The 19,624-nt window shown below is 41.4% G+C and overlaps 1 protein-coding gene across 2 annotated transcripts; it reads right to left on the reverse strand.

The window, feature by feature from the left end:
• Window positions 1–443: 443 nt before the first annotated feature.
• NUCKS1 (nuclear casein kinase and cyclin dependent kinase substrate 1) lies at window positions 444–19,614 on the reverse strand. Of its 2 annotated transcripts, none has more exons than XM_035347045.1 (8): window positions 19,338–19,614; window positions 12,112–12,161; window positions 10,999–11,104; window positions 8,603–8,658; window positions 8,124–8,273; window positions 7,279–7,431; window positions 6,336–6,485; window positions 444–5,632 (listed from the first exon to the last, which is right to left on the reverse strand). In XM_035347045.1, the coding sequence occupies exons 1-8, from the start codon at window positions 19,352–19,354 to the stop codon at window positions 5,433–5,435; spliced, it is 882 nt and encodes a 293-aa protein (XP_035202936.1). In that variant the 5' UTR covers window positions 19,355–19,614; the 3' UTR covers window positions 444–5,432. The 2 variants fall into 2 exon arrangements, with proteins under 2 accessions (XP_035202936.1, XP_035202937.1); XM_035347046.1 differs by having other exon boundaries at window positions 6,336–6,482; window positions 19,338–19,565.
• Window positions 19,615–19,624: the final 10 nt, after the last annotated feature.

Below are 19,624 nucleotides of genomic sequence, written 5' to 3' on the forward strand. Positions count from 1 at the left end.
TTAATACAAAATACAAGCGAAGGATACACATACTTAAAACAGAGCTCAGGAGCAGGTATGCAGTCCTGGGAACCCTTCAATAAAAGCAAAGCAGGGTTTTGTTATTTTTTTCTTTTCTTTCTTTGCAGGTACATACAGAGACTGGAATATGTAAAATTAAGTAGCACAAAAGACCATCACACAATTCTACCAATGAATGTTGCATCTATAAATTCACGAACATGGTCAACAGTCATGTTCACTTCAACCCCTTTTTAAAAAAAAGTGTTGTTTTTATTTTAAATAAAGCATTAATGTTACATTCAAACATAACTCCTAGTACCATGCGGTAGATCTCAGTATTGTCAAGGTATTGCAGAAGTTGTCACCCCTATCAGGCCCAGCGATGACAGCCACGTCCACACACACCCGACCTTGGGCCAGCAGCACTGGAGCACTGTTTGCAGTTAGTTGCCCCTTTTCCTGGCCACTCTTGATGTTAAAAAAATAAAGTTAAATTAAAATGGATAGGGAGGGTAACTGCAAAGAGCCTGATTTTTAGAAAAGCTCAACAGGGGGCTGCAAATACTCAAGACAAACACTTGTTGCATACCATGTTACCGATGCCTCGCTGAGAGCCAAAGGCCCAGGCCCTATCTGGAGTCTCTTCCTCCTCTACCTTCAAAGCCATAATTCAGGGTTTGCTGTGACATGATGTTCATGGTTAAACAAACAAAAAAATTATGTAGCTCTTATTTACAATTCTTGTAACAATTGCTTCTGCAGGAAAAAAAAAGTAAAACAAAATTTCAGAACACAAAGGGAATAAGATGTCAGACACTCCCATGCGCGCACTCACACTCGCGCACTCACACACAAAATACTTCAGGGGCTTTTACACACATTACTCTGGCTTAAGCTGATTGAGTATTTCTCCATCCCACCCACTCCCCCTCCCAAAATATATATATAAAAAACCCTTGCCCCAATATACAAAGCATATGCACAATGGTGTTTGCAGTCACGCTGAGCATGCTCAGACCGATGGACCCATTCGCTTCACCGCAGCTGAGGGGGCAGGCAGTTTACAGAGCTGTTTCCAATAGTGGTCGATACACAGAGGCAGCACGTAGTGAGAACTTGACTAGACTTAGAAATATTTGTGGTTTGTTTTTAATATAAAGAGTTCAATGAAAAGACAGTCAAATGCCAGTCACCTACTGACATGGGAAGTCTAAACCGAGGGTACACTTGATCTGGGGAGTCTTGAAAGGACACTGTCATCTTTCAGAGCTCTTAGATTCCTCACGGTACTTCTTAAAAATTCATCTTGGAAGTACAAATAGAATAGTTTAATTTTGCCTCCCAGTTTCATGCACAGAATTTCTATTTAAAACTCCCCAAACTATAGGAAAATATTCAAAGTTCAGGGAAAGTTTCTATTTGATCGTATACATACAGAATGTATCATTTCCACATATAGGTGGGATCCTCCCCAAACTAACACACCCTACATGCCAGCAACGTTTTTGTGACAGTGTCCCTTTATATATCTGCTTACATTTTTCCATATCCTGCCTCCCCCAACAGATGAACATCCACTTCTCAAATACTTAAACTCATGGATCAGTTTGTTTAAGAACCATGTGTTCAACAATATGATCTGTTATAAAAATAAACACTTCACAAACAAATTACATAAAGCAAAGCACCAGTTTCTACAGCTCAAAAGCTTCCAGCATGTTACAGTTTACTTCCCTCCCTCCTTAACCTGGGTGCCTCAGTGTCTATTGTACCTTTGTGTCCATCAACAGTGGAGGGTGAAAAAAAAAAAAGAAAAAAATATTCAATATTCAAGTGCATCTTCTGCCACTGCCCTGGTAGTCCATCACCCACGGGTGCAGCCGTGTGGTGGCACAGGAGCTGAGCACGCTCAGAGCCATTACCTGGCACTCGTCACATTCCCTAGCAGAAGTCAGCTAAGGTGTACTGCTTCTCTCCCCACATACTCGTTTGCTTTGATAAAGCGAAAACAAAAAAAAAACTAAGTTTCCTGGCTGCCGTATTTCTAAGTCTTACTCTCACCCGGGATCCATTCTGAAACCCATTTAGCTTGACACGTTTGGCATTCTCATGCTGATCAAATAGGAACTGAAACGAGTAACCTTTAGTAGGAAAATCCAAGCAAGAACGCAAATCTTTCCTGATCAAGCCCTGTGGCCAGTCAAAGACAGCATGATTATACAAATATAAAACAGAACGTGGTCATGTGGATTCAGAAACAGAATGTAAAGAGGGATATAATGGAAGTTAGCAATGAACTACCATTTTAAGGGTGAGACCAGGGCAGGGCACTAAGTTAACTGTATTTTGGAATAAATCTGTTTACCTCTCTGCAAAGGCTCCAAAACTACAGCTGTGTAACAGAAGACAATCTTTTCAAAGCCTTCTTCTGTGAATGAAACTTCCTGCTCCATGAAGAACTATTCATGCTCCTAGAGAAAGGCGTTTTTACTGCTTTCCTTCAAGAAATCAGAATGCTTAATACAGACGAATTAAAAAGGACATTTAAAAATGTTAAGTCTGCCTCTACTTAAACATGTGTACTAAAAAGAAAAGCTGTGTTAACCTTCACAATGATCTTCAATCTGTAAAAATGTAAACTGTGGTATTTTTAACCAATTAACCATTAGGGCTTAGTGTTTGCACAAATTAGCAAAACAGTAAGATATAGAAAAAGTTACAAAATCCCAGAAGTAGTACAGGATTCACATAGTGTTTGGGTTGTTGGGTTGTGACACAATCTCAAAGATAGCATCATGCAGCCTGTAACAGCCAGTAGACATGAATGTATGAGAAAACAGAACAGATTTGCAGGATAAAGGGCCAAAATTGACAGGCATAAAATAATCCACAGTCCAGAACCTGAACTGAAAACAACAGAAACTTATTTTTCACAGCCTGAACTGTACTAGGGAAAAAAAACACAACAAACAAACATGTCTTAAGTGGTACTTACAAAATACACTCTTCAGAAAAAAATCTGGTCTAGCAGGTAAAGAAACAACTGTTTGACCAGATCAACTAGAGGTATTCTGCATTTATGCAATTTTTGAAGATTTTAATACCAAAAATAAACGAATACCCCCAGTAGACCGTAACAACTTGAAACAGTCTGGACTGAAGGAGAACAACGATGTGGAACGCACTCAGGAAAGTATACGCTACCCCCAGAATATCGATCCAAATGTTATTTGAGATTTGGCCATTTATTGTCCCATGTTACCCAAGGAGCACTGGACTAGGAGTGCAGGGGATACAAGAAACTCTGCTCTCCCAGAAACCTAAAAGGTGGGAAGAGGTGTGGGAGAGGAGGTTACATTCACATCTTTTTCAAGACTGTTACTTGACTCCAGCCTTAAGCTGTTCTGCAAAGTTAAACCACTTAAAAAAAAAGATTTACAATGGAAACACCGATCATCTTTATTGTAACGGCAACAGTAGTTTCATTATAGTAAAGAATGTTAGAGAACTTAAATTTTAATAAGCCAAGGTAAAGTAATTTACCAGCCTCCATAAAATCCATGGCTATGAATCACACAAGACAATCACTCGGCTGTTATATTAATATTCCGTTCCATTGTTTAGGCTCCACTGTGCTCAGCATCTTCAGGCTCCCTATGCCATTCAGCCAAGTGTCCTTCCTGGTCATATTAGTGTGTCATATCTAAAAGCTCTCTAAAATCCAAACAGGATTAAAAACCTGGTAGCACGTGCACCAGAAATCCAAACTAATTAGCTGCCTTATGTTACCTTCAAGAGGCTGGTTACAAAACATGTATTTCAGTGACAAAAAAAGATGCAAAACTTGTCAGCTATAAGATAACGGTGAGCAACATACAGAAAGCACAAAGGGTTTAAGAAAAAAAAAAGAAAAATGGCAGGTCCAGTTTTTAATATTTCTACCAACAAACATGGCAGCAACCTCTGTAGTAGGGTTTGAAAACAAAAACTTTTGTACTTTTTTAAAAAAAGGATATGGCTGCTTTGATAAAAACACATTAAAATGCCACCACACACATCTCAGGTTTCTTGCATTTAGAGGGACATCCTGCTTTTGTTATAGAACCATAGCCCTGCTACACTGCTTCCAAACCCCATTTCCTCCCAGCTTCATCCTTTAATAATGTTCCCTACTCTGTTCTTTTTAGGCTTAGGGAGCAGAACGATGACCAATAGTTCAAGGCAGACATGTCGACGCGGGAGCAGAATGAGTGTGAAGCCCCCCATGCTGCCAGGATGAAGAAATGGAAGTGATACTGGGGTAATGTCACTATTGGTGGAAGTCTGCTGTCCAACACTGTAGCTGGAGAGGCTGAGACACATGACTACATAGCCTTTCTGAGGACAGATGGAGGGAGAGAAGAGAAGCACTTCAGCGTGACTCATGGGATCCGAGACTGACCAGAGTGTTACAGGAATCCTTTGCTTCACATTTATAAAAGGACATCCCTTGCCCCAAAAGCTAAAGAATTTAGTTTTATATTGTCCATTATTTTTTTTTCTCCTTGGAACAACTTTAAAGAAAACTTCCACAATACCAGATGGAAACCAGAGCTTTAAAAATTGTTTTCAGTTTCTCTTCCCTATTCCGCCCATCTATAGGCAACCCTGGAAGTAAAACAATTTATGGATGTGAGCAGCTTGTAGGCTGTGTATGTGAAACCGTATAGAACAAACTGCAATTTGCCTAAAGCAGAATAGTATTCTATCCAGCAAAGACAACAAGATCTTGCATCTTAACTTGAGGGTCTTTTTCTAAATAAAGGTCTGTGGACCATCTAAGTCTCTTGATTGCTTTCCATTAAAAAGTTGCATGAATCCAAGAAACACTGGTTTCCTCCCCATGTTTCCTCAACTGGAATTCCTATTAACTACATTTTTTTTTTCGAGAGAACGTACTTGTATCAACAAAACTGTTAAAGCATAGATTGTTGTTGCTGTTGGTTTTTTTAACCACATACTCAAATACAGAATAATAATTTTAAAGGACTCTTACCAGCACTGGGAAATCTATTCTACGTAACGATTTGTAAGTATGGTTTCCACGTATCAGTCTCAAACCTTATTGCTTCACAACTGCAGTATCCCTTGAAAAAAATATATATTTAAATGGTCTGTTAATTTGTCTCAAATGGCTTTCAGATTTGGTAGGGGGAGGGAGAACGGAATGGCCAACAGAGAACAGAGACTTCAAAATATTACTGTATAAGGGTTTCCTCTTATTAAAAAAAGGATACACTGTATTAAACAGCTGAAAGTAAAGACAGCATTCAAAGCCCATGAGTCAAGCCACAGCCAAAACCGTGTTCTACCCCTAAGTATGTTTTCTTTCCTTTTTCTTTTTTTCTTTTTTTTTTTTTTTTTTAAACAAAGATTTCCTCAACTGCCATTTAATCTTCACCAGAGGGTGCTTCATCTTCAGATCCCTCATCCCCTGACTTCTCTGGAGGAGGGCTGGCTGATTTTTTCTTTTCTGGGGGACTTTCAGGCTCTTCATCCTCTTCTTTGGGGGATGGGGTCTTTTCTTTTGTTGCCTTGGAAGCTGTGGGTCGGCCTGCCTTCCCTTTGCCTTTCACTGGACTGGGAGTCACTGAAAAAATAAAAGGCTTATCAAAGTTATTATTGGCTACCAAGACAAGAAAGTGACATGGCTTCATACAAACAGGATTTACAAGACATTGCAATAACAGGTTTCATTTTACTTTGACCAAACCACACACAGGGTTTTATGCATTCCATTCAAAACTGAATGGAATGAAAACAGTTTGCTAACAAGACTTTAGAACCATCTAATTGCAAGTCCTGACTGATTACTAGATACGATGTTATAAACTAACATAGGTAGCCTCTTGTCAACCTAGTATGTATGCCACTACCTACGACTTTGAGCTTCCTGCAATAGCGTATCAAGTTTTCCTTTGGTTCCAATTTCTCCACCTTCCTCCACCCTGAAAACATCGCAAAGACCAGGAGTCCCCATCAAAGTCACAAGTTATTACTTGGCCATGATGCATAGAAAGTCAGGCTGCAGCATCTCAATAGAAGCTTGTAATCTACGTGGGTTTTGCCAATGGGACATAGGTACTAACTCAACCTCTTCATTAAGCAAGAATTAAAGCCACATTATTATTTTATTGTGTTGCTTTAAATCATGGTATGTTACCAGTTACATGAACTAGCCCTTCAACATTATGTGTTAAAGCCTACTGGCCCAAAGTTTCCACTGAGCCTTCTACAGCAGAAAAATAAATACTAGTCTCTAAAGCAAATTCTATAGCTCTGCTTAGACCCACCTGTAGCCTTTAGCCTGGGCTTAGGCATCTTCTTTTCTTTCCTCTCTGGCTTGGATTTCTTGGAGACCTTTTTATTTTTCTTCTTTGAACTGCCGTAGTCACTATCATCATCATCTTCCATGAGGAAGTCTTCATCACTTCCTGAATCTTCTGAAACAACAACAAAATTAAGCTTTGGAAGCAAGGAAGGGAAGCAGAACGAACAGCTGATACACATGCCAGTTAAACAGAGCAGCCAGAAGACCAGACTCTGTGACCTTATGAGCTTCCACCTATCTGCAGTCTTAAGGAAATGTGACATGGCAGATGTTGTCATACTGGCAGGGATAAGGTACTATAACAAAGCAGGTAAGTGCTTTGAGGACCTCAAAACATGCTCTAAGTAACCCATTCGAAAAAAGAATCTCTTGACAGTGAGAAGTTAAGTGATCTTAATGCAATGAGAAATGAGAATGCTCTTTTCTGAAATCCTGTTTGCACTATTTCAAGAACTTGAAATACTGCAATTCATTACATGCTGGACTTATCTGTTCTCGTGAAAGAAACTGTCTTACTTTGATCAATCAAGTATAAAGTACTTTGACATTTTTCCAAAAGTAGCAGCAATGACTCAAAACTGATGGGATAGCAAGAAGGAGCAAGAAACATTAAGAAATGATAAACAACCCTAAAGGAGAAAACTGTAAGAGACATACTGCTGCAAATTTGGAACACAAGTTCTAGACGTCAAAAATGTAAGCTTGGTCTGCTGGACAGATATTCATTAACAAGTAAGTACCAAGGACAATTTATGTTTTCACTGTCAAGTCAAAAACAAACTGTTCCTTTTGTTGTTTGGCCCGACCCATAGGCTTACGTTCCCTACTACACTCATGCCACATGCCACAACTTTTTACGACTTCAACTTTTTATGACATGTACCAGTATAATCCTAGTTACTCACTCTCCTGGAACTGTGCCTCATCATCCTCTTGTTCTTCTTCCTCACTACCCACATCATCCATAAGCATCTCTCGTTGTTTGGAAGCTGCTTTAGATGCTGCCTGTCTCTGCTGACGCACATTTTTGTGGTCTTCCTTCTCGTCCTCGCTGTCCTCTGCAGCACAAAGTCACCATGTTATAACGAAGACACAAAACACAGGCCACCATAAGTCTTCATCAGGTAGTGGGTGGGCAAGACAAAAGTCAAGTCCTTCATGAAAAAGCGAATCAAGGTGCTCAGTGAATAATTGAGTTGAGAACATATTCAAGTAATCAAGTATGTTTCTGGAGTCATCCAACAATGACCCAGTGCAGCACCTTCCACTGTAGAGAGTAGCAACCCTTTTTACTAGGGCGTTGTTCCCCTGCCATCAATGTTAACAGCCATATCATTACTCACCCAGGAGAGCATTAATCTACCTCTGAAGCAAAGCATTACTTAAATCAGATCTATCACAAACTATGCTTAAAATGCACAATTATCACCACATGCCTAAAACACAGTAGCTCCTTACTGTGCAATCTGTAACTTGGTATTTTTAGCCACAATACTAAAGAACCTAAGAACTGTGAAAGCCCACAGCTGAAGAATTATTTTCTCCCTCTTAAAATTTAAGAGATGTGATGAACTACTACCCTCTTCGTGCTACTTTATAAAATGTGTAATGAATGCATACGCAGTGCTGAACTACTGCCACACAACATAGGGATTGAATGCATCAATCAATAATAATACTTATTGAATACTGCACTTATCACGACGACTTTCTCAAAATATTAAAATAATCATAGCAATTGTTTATTTACCTGCAGGCCTTTTCCTGGATTTAGAGGCTCTCTTATTCTTGTCTGGTTTAGCCTTTTTTCCTTTTTTGCTTTTTTGAGAACTCTCATAGTCACTGTCAGCTTTGCCATCATCTGCTCCTAAGTCGTCATCTTCACTGCCAAAATCTTCATCTGGAAGGAAAAAGTGAGAATGTGAAGTTTCTTCTATTACTCTGTGAACTATTGATGAGAACCCCAGGGAGGAGATTAACCTACATCTATCTACCTGTGAAGACAGTTTATGGCAGCATCCTATTACACAAAACGTCTGTTATCCCAAACCAGGGCTGGAAGCAACAAGCAGTAGAGGCAGCATCCAGCTGCAGATAAGTGGGTTAGAAGAGCGCTTACCTCCCTAAACAGAAGACTTTCTTTCCCATGTCAAATCCTACCCCCATAACTTTCTTAAAAACTGCTCTTTATTTTGAAGATAACGTTACCAGTGCAACGCAGTTAGTTACCTGCCGAGTGTGAATCATCTTTCTTGGTCTTCACATCTTTTTCTTCTGAATCCTCACTGAATAGGAAAGAAAGAGAGGGTTTAACTGGTGCTTTCGCCAGTCATTTGCTGTATGGAAAAATGACTTTCTTTTGAGAGCAAACTGATCTTTAGGCCAGGAATATGCACTTTTCCTGGACATTACCACGTTATACTTCAGCATTACTCAGAATGATATGCAGTTATTACGGTTAGAAATATTAAATTCCTAATCACATATGAATTTATGCAGAGTCAAGGGAATCAACCAGGAAATAATAAGGATGAGATGAACCATGCATTTTGGTCCAAAACCTACCAACAATCCAGACATCTTCCATTTTACAATTAGGATTTTTAAGTTTTATATGCTAATACATGGCTGACTCTACAGACGGAGTAAAGTTTTATTCTGAATACATTATAGAGTTATCACCTGTCTTTATCTCATTGTTTTCTTTGAGTTCTTCATTCTTTCTAACCAGTAACCTAGCCCATATTTGGTCTGCAAGCTCGCAGATGATCTGATCTCTGACAGGCTTTCCCCAACTCCCTCTAGCGGTTTCAATCCTCATTAGAGGCTTCCACTATCAAGGAAATACTGATGTTCCTGTTCTTATTCAAATCCCCATCATTTGTCATTACCACTGTCCAGAGAAGGTTTTCCTCCCAGCAAACTGTCAGAGAATAAGTGTTTTAAACAGGAACGGTGAACATTGTGTCAAAGGCCACTGATGTACAACATATGTTTCAGGAATGGTTGAACTGCACATTCTGGCAAAGGTCAGGAAACACAACAGACCAAAGCTTTGCTAAATTCAGGTTTGGCAGTTGGTGCTGACACACCGTATTTCTGAAGAATACTAATAATTTAGGTAACATATTATACTATATCCCCTTAGGCCCATTTGTTTTCAGTCTCAGAGAGAACTGTGCATTTCAAATCACTTAAACACGCACGCTTGTGTCCCATTCAGGCCCTCTGCAACGTTTGTAATACAAACAGAAGTGTTCGTACTCAAGTATCTCCAAAGCTAATGGGACATGATGGTCAACTACTTCATTACTTTGGGAGCTCCCTAGCCTCATTCTTTATACAATATCACACCTACTAAGGTGTTGTTTTTTTTTTTTCTGGCATTAAAGGCATTTGTGAGCACTTCCTCTCACAGACTGAACTCTAGAATTTGTGTAAATGTTGCACGATCAGAGCACACACAATGGCCTAAGCAAACTGTGTCAATCTGTCAAGCTATGGATGAACTAGATTTCTCCAGAAACGTAGGTAGATGTCAGAAGTACTTGTATAACATCAGTTTTGCATTAAATTTCTATCCATCATTTGTGTCAAAACAGTGCAACGCATGTTTGGAGTGGCAACAGGAAACAATTGCTTGGCTCTTCCTTCCTGAAAACAGTTCCAAGATAAGAAAACAATGTTTGCATCTCCAGGGCAATTAAAAGCTGGGGTGAAAATCACCTGTCCCTCTCAGTTCACAACAGCAAGGAACCCATTCAAACATCCCCATGCCTATACTTTCACCTTAGAGCACAGGAGCAAAAGGAAAAAGATGGAAAGAAACCTCCTAAGCATAGCCCCTAGCAAGTTTGCTACATTCCACCAAACAATCCAAGACAGTTAAGAAATACCTTGGGTTTGTATAGTAAGAACCAGCTGGCAGACCCTCCATGTTGATGTCTGTCACGAAGGCAGTCAATTTATTTAATGGGCCTGTTTTTATCACCTTTCTTACGGCAACCATTTGCTGATCATAGTTATTGTGAAATGTTAGACACCTTCACTCTAATAGCGAGTCTTTCCTGTAGCAGGACATCACTTAGAATTCAGTCATTTGACATTGTCAGAGCAACTTGGTTATCAAAACAAGATGTTTTCTGAATTTGACAGAACAGGAAATGAAAAAAAAGAACCACAAAACTAACAAGTGGCCCCTACTACTGCTGCCACTGTACTTGCCCCATTTAATCTTTAACCAGAGGAATGCTGTGAGCATACCAAAAAAACATGGAAAATTAAATGCATCTAGCCACTATCTTACCTGGATAATTGTACCAGTTTCCAATTTTTGTAACTCATATTACATTCCTTGCCATTCCAACTGCCTAGATCTGGAAAGCACTTTTTTTTTTAAATGCCGAAGCACTAGTGACACGTACTTTACACATGATTTCCCTGCCAACTCAAATAAGAATGAACCACCTCAATGTCCAAGCTGGTTATGCAAGCTCTGTGATCGAGAGCTGTTACACTGCAGACTCTGAATTGCACTTACAATCACTCCTCTCAGAAGATACTGCTCCCCACATGCACGACAAGGTTTGCAGACATGTTCTTAACATATTAAGTGATTCTTTTACCTGTCCTCCTGAGAGTTCTTCCCAGATCGCCTCTTGTTTTTAGCCTCCCGGGGAGACGAACGGATTTTCTTGGATGGGGGACCTGAATCTCTTCCATAATCTTCATCTGGATAGGACAGCAGAAAATGGTTTTGAATCAAACCCTTAGCAAATTGACTTCCTCCGTTATATCTTAAACGGATCATTTCAGGCCTATCAAAAAGCAGCCCTTAAAAAAAATAATCACAGATCTTAAAAGAAAAATTCACAGAAGTCCTTTCTTAAACTAGTGATTTACCTTTTCTTCCAGCAGCAGCATAATAAAAATGTGGCACGCAATCAAGTCTGAAACGTACCAAAATGCCTCACATGAGACAATATCTTAATTTTACAGCTAGTTAGAAACACAAAGTTATTAAGAAAACCTATTCACGGTTGACATTCGTACATCTCTCTATGCTTTTAACAACAAGAAGTTTATTTACTGTCCTCTGATGGGAACAGTGTATCATTGCAGAGCAATTTACGGTGTAAGTTTTTACAACTATTACACAATACAAGTAACAGGACTGCAATTAAGAGCTATGCATATTTGTTTCCATTAATTATCAATGTAATCTCCCTTAGGAAACAGTAGCAGTATGTTTATTTTCTAAGAACATAAAACATATTCCATATGGCTTCCAGAAATATTTCATTAATTCATGCAGAACAGAATATACAAAGATTATTTTTTTGGTGCAATTCACGAAAATGCCTGACATTATGGAATTAACTCAAGTCCACTAAATAAACTGAAAAACATTTTACTCTAGAAAAAAAATGGCATTGGGCATTTTACCAGAGAACATAACATAGACCAAAGAAGAAAACAGTTGCTGCCAACAGCCTAGAGGCACTACAACAATGCAAGCATTAAATAATAAGATTTCTATCACCATTGTTTGTTTAATACAAAACATACGAGAATCATTATATTTTCAAATGTTCATTAACAGTTCAGAGACTGAAGAGCAGAAAGTCTTTGGAATTTAGGTTAAAGATGTGACTAGAAGCAACACAATTAATATGCAAAGCCATAAATGAACAGCTGTAGCCCAAGGATATTATACTGTTAAGAACAAAGTCATTTACCAGCATCATCTGATTCCTGAAACTGGGAGTAATCGACCACCTTCCTGTTCCTGTTAAAATGAAGGGAATAAGTAAGTCAACAATTCTTCATCTCAGAGGTACAAAAGCTTTCTTAAAGTAATAAGAAAGTACCATATTCTTGTTTCCAGTGCAGGATTTGTAGCCCAAACACATCCCAAGAAGACTTATTTATGTAAGCCATCTACACCTTTGAAGTCTCAAAGAAAACAAGGTATATTTTAGCATTTTCTTAGGGACCTATCATAGCAGACTGAATTATAGTCTGAGAATTCAAAGGTGATTTTTGATAAGCAGAACTCTTATGGCTCATGACTGCAGTGACAACGAGCCACCTTAGCCTGTGTTATGCAGTTCTTTCATTATTAAAACTCTACATGTACCATTGTTCCAACTACAGCAGAGAAAGCCCTCTTTAAGAGCAGTTTCCCAAGATTAAAAAGCACTTTAAAAAAGCACCCAAAGATTAAAGATGCATTTAAAGAATGCATCGGCCTCAACTTTCTTAAGACAGAGCTCCCCCTCACACCCCGTTTCAAAGCTGTGCACAGAGCCACACTTCTGTTACTGTATCAGCAGCTTCCCTGTTCCCTAACCCAGCTGCAAGTCCCAGAGGTCAGCAGGTACCCTTACCAGGGCAAATACAACGGCTGATGATAGACAAAATTAGGCGACTACACAAGCAGCTATTACTGAAAGCAATGCCTCACTCACCAACAAAATCTGCTTCTCAAACTTACTTGCATTTAGTATTTTAGGTTTCTGTAGTTGTTGGCTAGTTTTCCAGCACCCTTTGCTTTACTGACAAATTTTAACTGCCCTGTGGTCCAGCTGCTCAGGGAACCAACACAGCACTGCACTGCAGCTCCTGCTGGCAATGCCTGGGTCAGGGGCAGATTCCAAACGCCCTCCCCTCTTCTGCAAGATGTGCAACGTAAGGAAGAAGAGCAGCTGAAGGCATCAGAGATTTAGCCCTCCTTCCTGTCTCCACTTTTACCTTTTTTTTTTTTTTGAAAACAATCCCTTTGACCCAAGGCCAGCGAAGAACTAAATTTGGAAGTCACCATCAAATGAGCTCACTTTTACACATAGGAAAAAGTTGGGCAAGTGTGAGGTGAAGTGACCTGCCTCTCATCCCAGACTGAGGAGGACGGCTGCAAGCAGAAGGCAACACACCAAGCACGATGCCCTTCCCTTCTAAACAAGCCTGCTGAATCCCAGGTGCACTTTGCAGAACTGCACTGCATTTCAGGATTAACATCACCCACTGCTGATAAGACTGCCCAGCTGAATGATACGCAAAAGTCATTGTTGTGTGCTGGCTGATGATCAATTAGAAACCAATTAGAAGCCTCCCTCCTGTACAAGTACCTCTATTTATGGCTTACAGCAGCAGCCTTCAGAAGAGGAAGCAGCATAATTACTTTATTTCAAGCCTACATAAAGCCTCTTCAACTCAAACAACAACAAAAAACCACAGCTAACAAAAGAAGGCAAGACCAGTCATTCGACTTCCACAGGCTGAATCCCATCCAAGCTCCAGGGTAAATGTGAGCGGAACAAAGTACAACAGCACCGTGCTACAGAGCACTGCCCGCTCACCGGCAGCCCAAATTCAGTACAGCACCGACTCAGAAAGGCTTGCCATGGTGTACCATCTAGGTGAGGCCTCACACTCGGCCTCCCTTCCAACAGGAAGGCTTCCTGAAGCCCATCTCCTGCCCACAGGCAGAAAAGTAACAGAAAATTCATTTTATTTTGGTAAGCATCTGAAGAATAATAAAGTTCCTACATACGATGTTTGATTTGGTCTAAGGTTTCAGGTATTACGCTTTTCTCTAAAAGCATAAGCAGGGAAAATAAGGTAGAATTGCTACCTGTTCTGTCCTAGCAGCTTTGTAAAACAATAGTTTTGGACATCACTAACAAGCAAAATGGGAATTGCAATATTGCCACCCTGTAGTACGTTGGTCATACACACCTTCATCTTCCTCATTTCCGTTAAAGGTCCATACTAAATCAAATACTAGAAGTGTGACACAGTAAGATAAAACAAAAAAAAAAGTCTGTCCTTCCTCTTTCTTAGCACTGTACCTTATCTGTTTTCAGCTGGAGACCAAGTTCTGCTACGCTCTCATAACCTGGCCTAGAGGAGCAGAGGTGATTGCACCATACAGAAAAATCACTATGGCAGAAGCAAACAAGAAGGAAGGCCAGCTGACTGGATTTTACTTTACAAGACAAAGAGCAGAGTGAAAGGAAGAAGGGATGCCTACACTGATATTACTGAACACAGAAATCTCTAAGTCTTCCCACCAGAACCAGAGAAGTTCACAAGAGCGGAAACATGAAACAAGAACTGCTCTTCCATCTGCCATTCTTCTCACTCTGCTCAGCATTCACCCCATTTAGATCTACTTACATTTCTCTTTATAACTGCGAGCAGCACTGTTGCGCAATGCTTAATGGCTACGAGCAAAGACTGCATCCTTCATTAAACCAAAGTGATAAAGACAGGTAAGTTCACCAGCACTGAGATCCGAGGGAAAGGAAAAAAAAACACTTGCTGTTTTTTTCAGTGAGGATTATCTCTTTGCCCCTAGCAGACACTAAAAGATGTTAAGGCAAGCAACTAGATATAAAAATAAACTGCAGAATTCAGTTAGACTGAGCATAAAAAGACAGTCTAGTAGACATCTGGGATAGATTTTGTTCAATCTGGTTTAAAACACATTGAAATTGTAAAGTAACTTACTTGCTAATTCAGCTTAACACGTAAAGTGTGCACGCGAGGGAAATGGGGGGAGGAAAGGTACAGAGAAGTCCTGAGAGCTTAACTTTTTGGTAACAGCTGACAGTCCTGTATTTTTGGAATAAAGACTAACTCATCCAGAAACCCACTGACACATTACACTGGAAGCACTTGGTTAACTCAAGTAATACTCAAGTAATTTAATAAGAACTCACAACAGCACAGTAGTTCTTACAACCCATACTTGACGCATATCAGACTGAAATCATAGAATATCATAGAGATCAATTTTAAAATGATGAAAAGCAGTATCATCACTCAATAGGCTCGCTACTAAATACCTATACAAGCGGTTAAGGATTGTATAATAATATCTTCAGGTAACGAGGTCCCTCAAACCATGTTTACAAGTTAACTATCAGAATACAAAGTAATAATCAGTTAGAAAGTTTTTTTTTTAAAAATAGATATATATATATAAAAGGGAATGTTTAAATCCCTGTGTACTTCCACAGGCCATAAACCACACAGTTTAAAGTTTTTAAAAAATACATACACATCCTAAGCAAAACTTAGAGGAGTATTCAAAAAGCTAGTATCTGGGCTCACCATGCAGTACGGAAGAGTGCTTAGGTCAAGTGATTATCAGCAGAAATAATCTATTCTCTTACACAATTTGAGAAGTAAAAAGAACCAGAGATTCAATGGTTACTGAGGTTTTTGTTGTTTTAAACTACAGCATGTAACTCTCAAACCAAGCATTTGTGGAAGAAGCTGTTGACCTTCCCTGCGGCTCGGGGGCCTGGCACAGACACAGCGGTCAGTTTCACTTTCTGGTTCTCATTCCGGGGTAAAGCTGTCCTGCTGGACTGGCAGCAGGCTACCAAGAAACACTGCTGTTAAAAGCACTGCTTTGGTGCCTTCTTATATAGATAGCAAAAAAAGAGAGATAGGAAGTAGTTCTTATAGGTGTTTTCAAAGTTGTGCAAAACAAATAGGCAGTGCTAGACTTAGGCCTTAAATAAACAGACATTAACTTATAATTACGTATCAGAAGTCGAAACATCGAAGCCTAGTGACAGTTATGTACCTAAAGCACGTCACTATGGTGTTAGTCTATTTAAAAATTGGCACAACTGTACTCAGACAGGACTCACCGACTAGAGGTTCCCAATTACAGAGGTCATTGTTTGGGTCTGGACTTGGTGTAACTCCAAACGTCTGTAAGACTAGGCACTGCTCATGGTATCTGCAGAATTTTTAGGGATACACATGACTTGAAACTCCGTAAAACAATTAGATGATTTATGCAGCAACAGTTTTAGCAGCTTTGTGCCCATCCTCCATCTGAACCTAACTACAAATGAGAAGATTTTAAAATACAATATAGAACTATTCTGATGCAAAGGGGAAAAACAAAGAAAAAAAAAAAAACCAAACACCTAAAAATGCCAATTCTGCAACTTGCCCTGCTCCTGGAAAACTGATTTTTGTTGTACTTCTCCCTTGCTCTGTTTCTCTTTAGATTGAAAGTGCCCAGAGCAAGGCCCATACCTCTTCATTTATCTGCAAAGTATCTTGCTCATCCCTAGACATTACCACACATCATTATTTAAGTCAAATGCCATCCCAAGGAAGTTTTCCTTTCCTGCTAGCCCACAGAAGCTATCCAGAATCTCACTACTTATATTTTATGTTGCCCAGGTACAACATTGGCAACAAGGCAAGTTATATTTAATAGATATATATTTTTTCCCCTGCAACTTAAGTTTCAAAGAACCACCCTTCCACTGCAGTGCCAATGCAAGACTGGAAGTTACTAATAAAGAGCTAAGCACATAAAGCTATAAAGCCTTGAAATACAGACAGATATTCATTGATAACTGGCTTCAATCTTCAAACAAACAAACAAAAAACCACTCTGATTTCAATACTTGCCCCCAGTTTCATTTTGCAGTGCCCGCAGGAGAGGAGCACCAGCAAGTGAAAGTGACCAGTGCGGAGCAGCAAACAGGACCCGCCGGCCGCCCCCCCAAATTCAAAGTCAAAATTCTCACTTAAAATACATTAATTGATGCTGTGTATAAAAAAGAGGGCTCAATGTTATATCATTTGTATTCAGGAATAGATAAGGACATCGTGATATAACTAGCAGCTCTAAGTGCTCATGGCAGCATTTCAGAAGTTAGCCACATGGTGCAGAGGTTCAGTAGCTACAGGAGGTTCCTTTCCTTTTCACTACTTGCCATTTTCTAACAATAGTGCAGATACCATCATTACCCACCCAAGAGTAGTCTAATTGCATAAGAAGTATTTGGCTCTGAATTAACACACAAGAAACCTGTAAATATGTGGGCTTTATTGCTTCTTCACAATTACAAGGAACTAAATTCAACGACCAGACTCAGTCTTAAGACAGTCCTCTGCTGAAGAGTAGAAACTAGGGGTATCTGCCAGGTTTTATAAAGCCCTTTATTTTAGGTGTCTATGTATTCACTGGAAACGAGTAGACATATTAAATTAATTCAAAAGATCACTGAGTCTGATTCCAATGAAGAACTTCTCACCAGACTCCCCTATTATCAACAACAAGATAACCAGGAAGAAGTTGTTGCATAATTTTAAAAGTTTTGGATTTTCACCTCTGATGAGAGTTTTCCAGTTCTCTACTAGAAGTTCTCTACTTCTACCAAGCAGAGCAGCACAACGTAGTAGCTTCTGAAGCTTTACGTTTTTCTCCTGAAAGAGCTACTAAACCCAGCTAGATAGTGGATTGCTCCATCTATTGCTGGCACGTGCCAACAGGTATCCTGCTACTACAAGCATGCACTGGACTTTGGCACGGAGTTTTGCTGTATGCCAGTGCCTGTCAACTGCGAGTAAGACAAGCCAGGTCTTTCACAACACTGCAGGATTTTACGGATTTATTTAGTTTAGAAAAGGTTGCTTACAAAGGTACATGACACCAGAAACCTTACAAACTATACCCTTAAAGATACAACACTTTCCTTACCTGTAGCAAGACTCCAGTGCTGGCAAGTAAATCACCAGCAGACCGTACACTGAAGTGTCACAGTGAGCAGCAAAGTCACATCACCACTGCATTTCAGGACACAGGCACTGTCATTCAACATCAGACCACTAGTCCATCTAGTCCAACATCCTGTCTTACAAAAGGCCAAAAACTGATGCTTCAGAGCACGGTATACACAGTCCTGTTCATCACCTTTTAGACCCGAGGTAATTCCCTAGGAGTGGAACTTGGAGCTTTATCCACCCTTACTTTTGCATGCGGAATACACTATTGGTTAAAAGAAAAAAAAAAAAAAACTATAGAAAAAGAACTGTTTCACTAATCAGCGTGCCAAACCTCCAGATTTTGTGAAGTAGCCCTCAATCTCCATTTAAACTCTCACATATTAGAGATATGACTTAAATCCAAAGTTATCACCTATACACGTGTACGTTTAAGTAGGTAAGAGGCTCCAGTTATAACATAAGCCTTCAGACTGCACCAAGTTAACAGAGAGCACATGATGACACCTTACTTCTTCTGCAAAGAGCATTTAAACCCCGAGCTCGCTCTCGGGGCACTCCCCAGGGCAAAGCAAAGAAAAACGCTCTCCGGGCTTGGGGCACGGCAACTTCTGCACGCCGCCACTATTCAGCCCCAAACTCCAGGCACGGAGCTGCCGCCTCCTTCCTCCTCCTCCCACAGCCCCCCAGCGGGCGGTGGGGTTGGGGGGCAGCCCGAGGAGGAGGAGAAGAAGCAGGAGAGGAGGAGGAGATGGAGAGGAGGACAGCAGGAGGAGGAGAGGAGGCGGCGGCCGCCGCGGCTCCTCCCCTCAGCGTGGTCCAGGCGGCCCGCACAGCCCCGCTCCCCCTGCCCGCAGCCCCCGGCCCGCGGCCGCCGCCGAGCCCCGCGGCTCCGAAATGGCGTCGGGGCCCCGCTCGTTGCCCGGCCCCAAGTGGGTCACGGCGAAAAATCCTTTTTTATTTATTTATTTTTTTCCTTTTTAACCCCCCCCCCCCTTACCACCACACACACACCGCAAAATGTGGGACGCCGCCCGCCGCGGGCCTCCCTTTTCCACAACCTCCCCCCACCACAGCAGCGCCTCTCGCCCGCGCTACCGAACGATAATTGCAAATAAAGTTAAAAATAATAAAAATATGAGAGGAAAGGGGGAGGGGGGAGGCCTCCCTCAGCCCCGGCTCCAGCCTCCCGGCCTCGCCGCCCCTCCGGCAGCAGCCCTGGGGCTGCGGCTGGGCCCGGCCGGGCCTGAGGCGAGGCGTGGGGCTGGGGGGAGGGCAAAGGGGACCGGGGGGGACCGGGGGAGGCCGAGCAGCGGCGGGGCCGGGCCCCGGAGGGCGGCGGCGGCGGGAGGAGGAGGAGGAGAAGAAGGAGGAGAAGGTGGGAGGCGGGAGCGGGGCCTCCGCGCCGCCAAGGACTCACCTGACAGGCCTCGACATTTTCCCCGGCGATTCGGGCCCGGCCCGGGGGACGTCGCCCTCAGCCGAAGGGCAAAAAAATAAAAAAAGGAAAAAAACGAAAAACTACTACTAATAATAATAAAAAAAAAATCCACCCAACCGGCCGCTCGCTGCGGGCTCCGCGTCGCCCGTCCCCTTCCTGAAGCGGGAGCCCCGGGCCCAGCGCCTCAGGCCGACGGTGCCGGAGCCGCCTCTCTCAGCCCCCTCAGGGGGGAGCCGCCGGAGCCGCCGCCGTGCGTGGGCCGCGCG

This window comes from Oxyura jamaicensis, chromosome 26 (genome assembly GCF_011077185.1).
Source record: "Oxyura jamaicensis isolate SHBP4307 breed ruddy duck chromosome 26, BPBGC_Ojam_1.0, whole genome shotgun sequence".
Taxonomy (NCBI): Eukaryota; Metazoa; Chordata; class Aves; order Anseriformes; family Anatidae; genus Oxyura; species Oxyura jamaicensis.

What these genes read in the sequence shown, in the direction of transcription:
- NUCKS1 (XM_035347045.1), bottom strand. An exon ending in TCAGGAATCAGATGATGCTG is followed by an intron (nt 11,105 to 12,111) that starts GTAAATGACTTT and finishes TGTCCTATCCAG; the next exon opens with ATGAAGATTATGGAAGAGAT. An exon ending in AGATGATTCACACTCGGCAG is followed by an intron (nt 8,274 to 8,602) that starts GTAACTAACTGC and finishes TTTTCCTTCCAG; the next exon opens with ATGAAGATTTTGGCAGTGAA.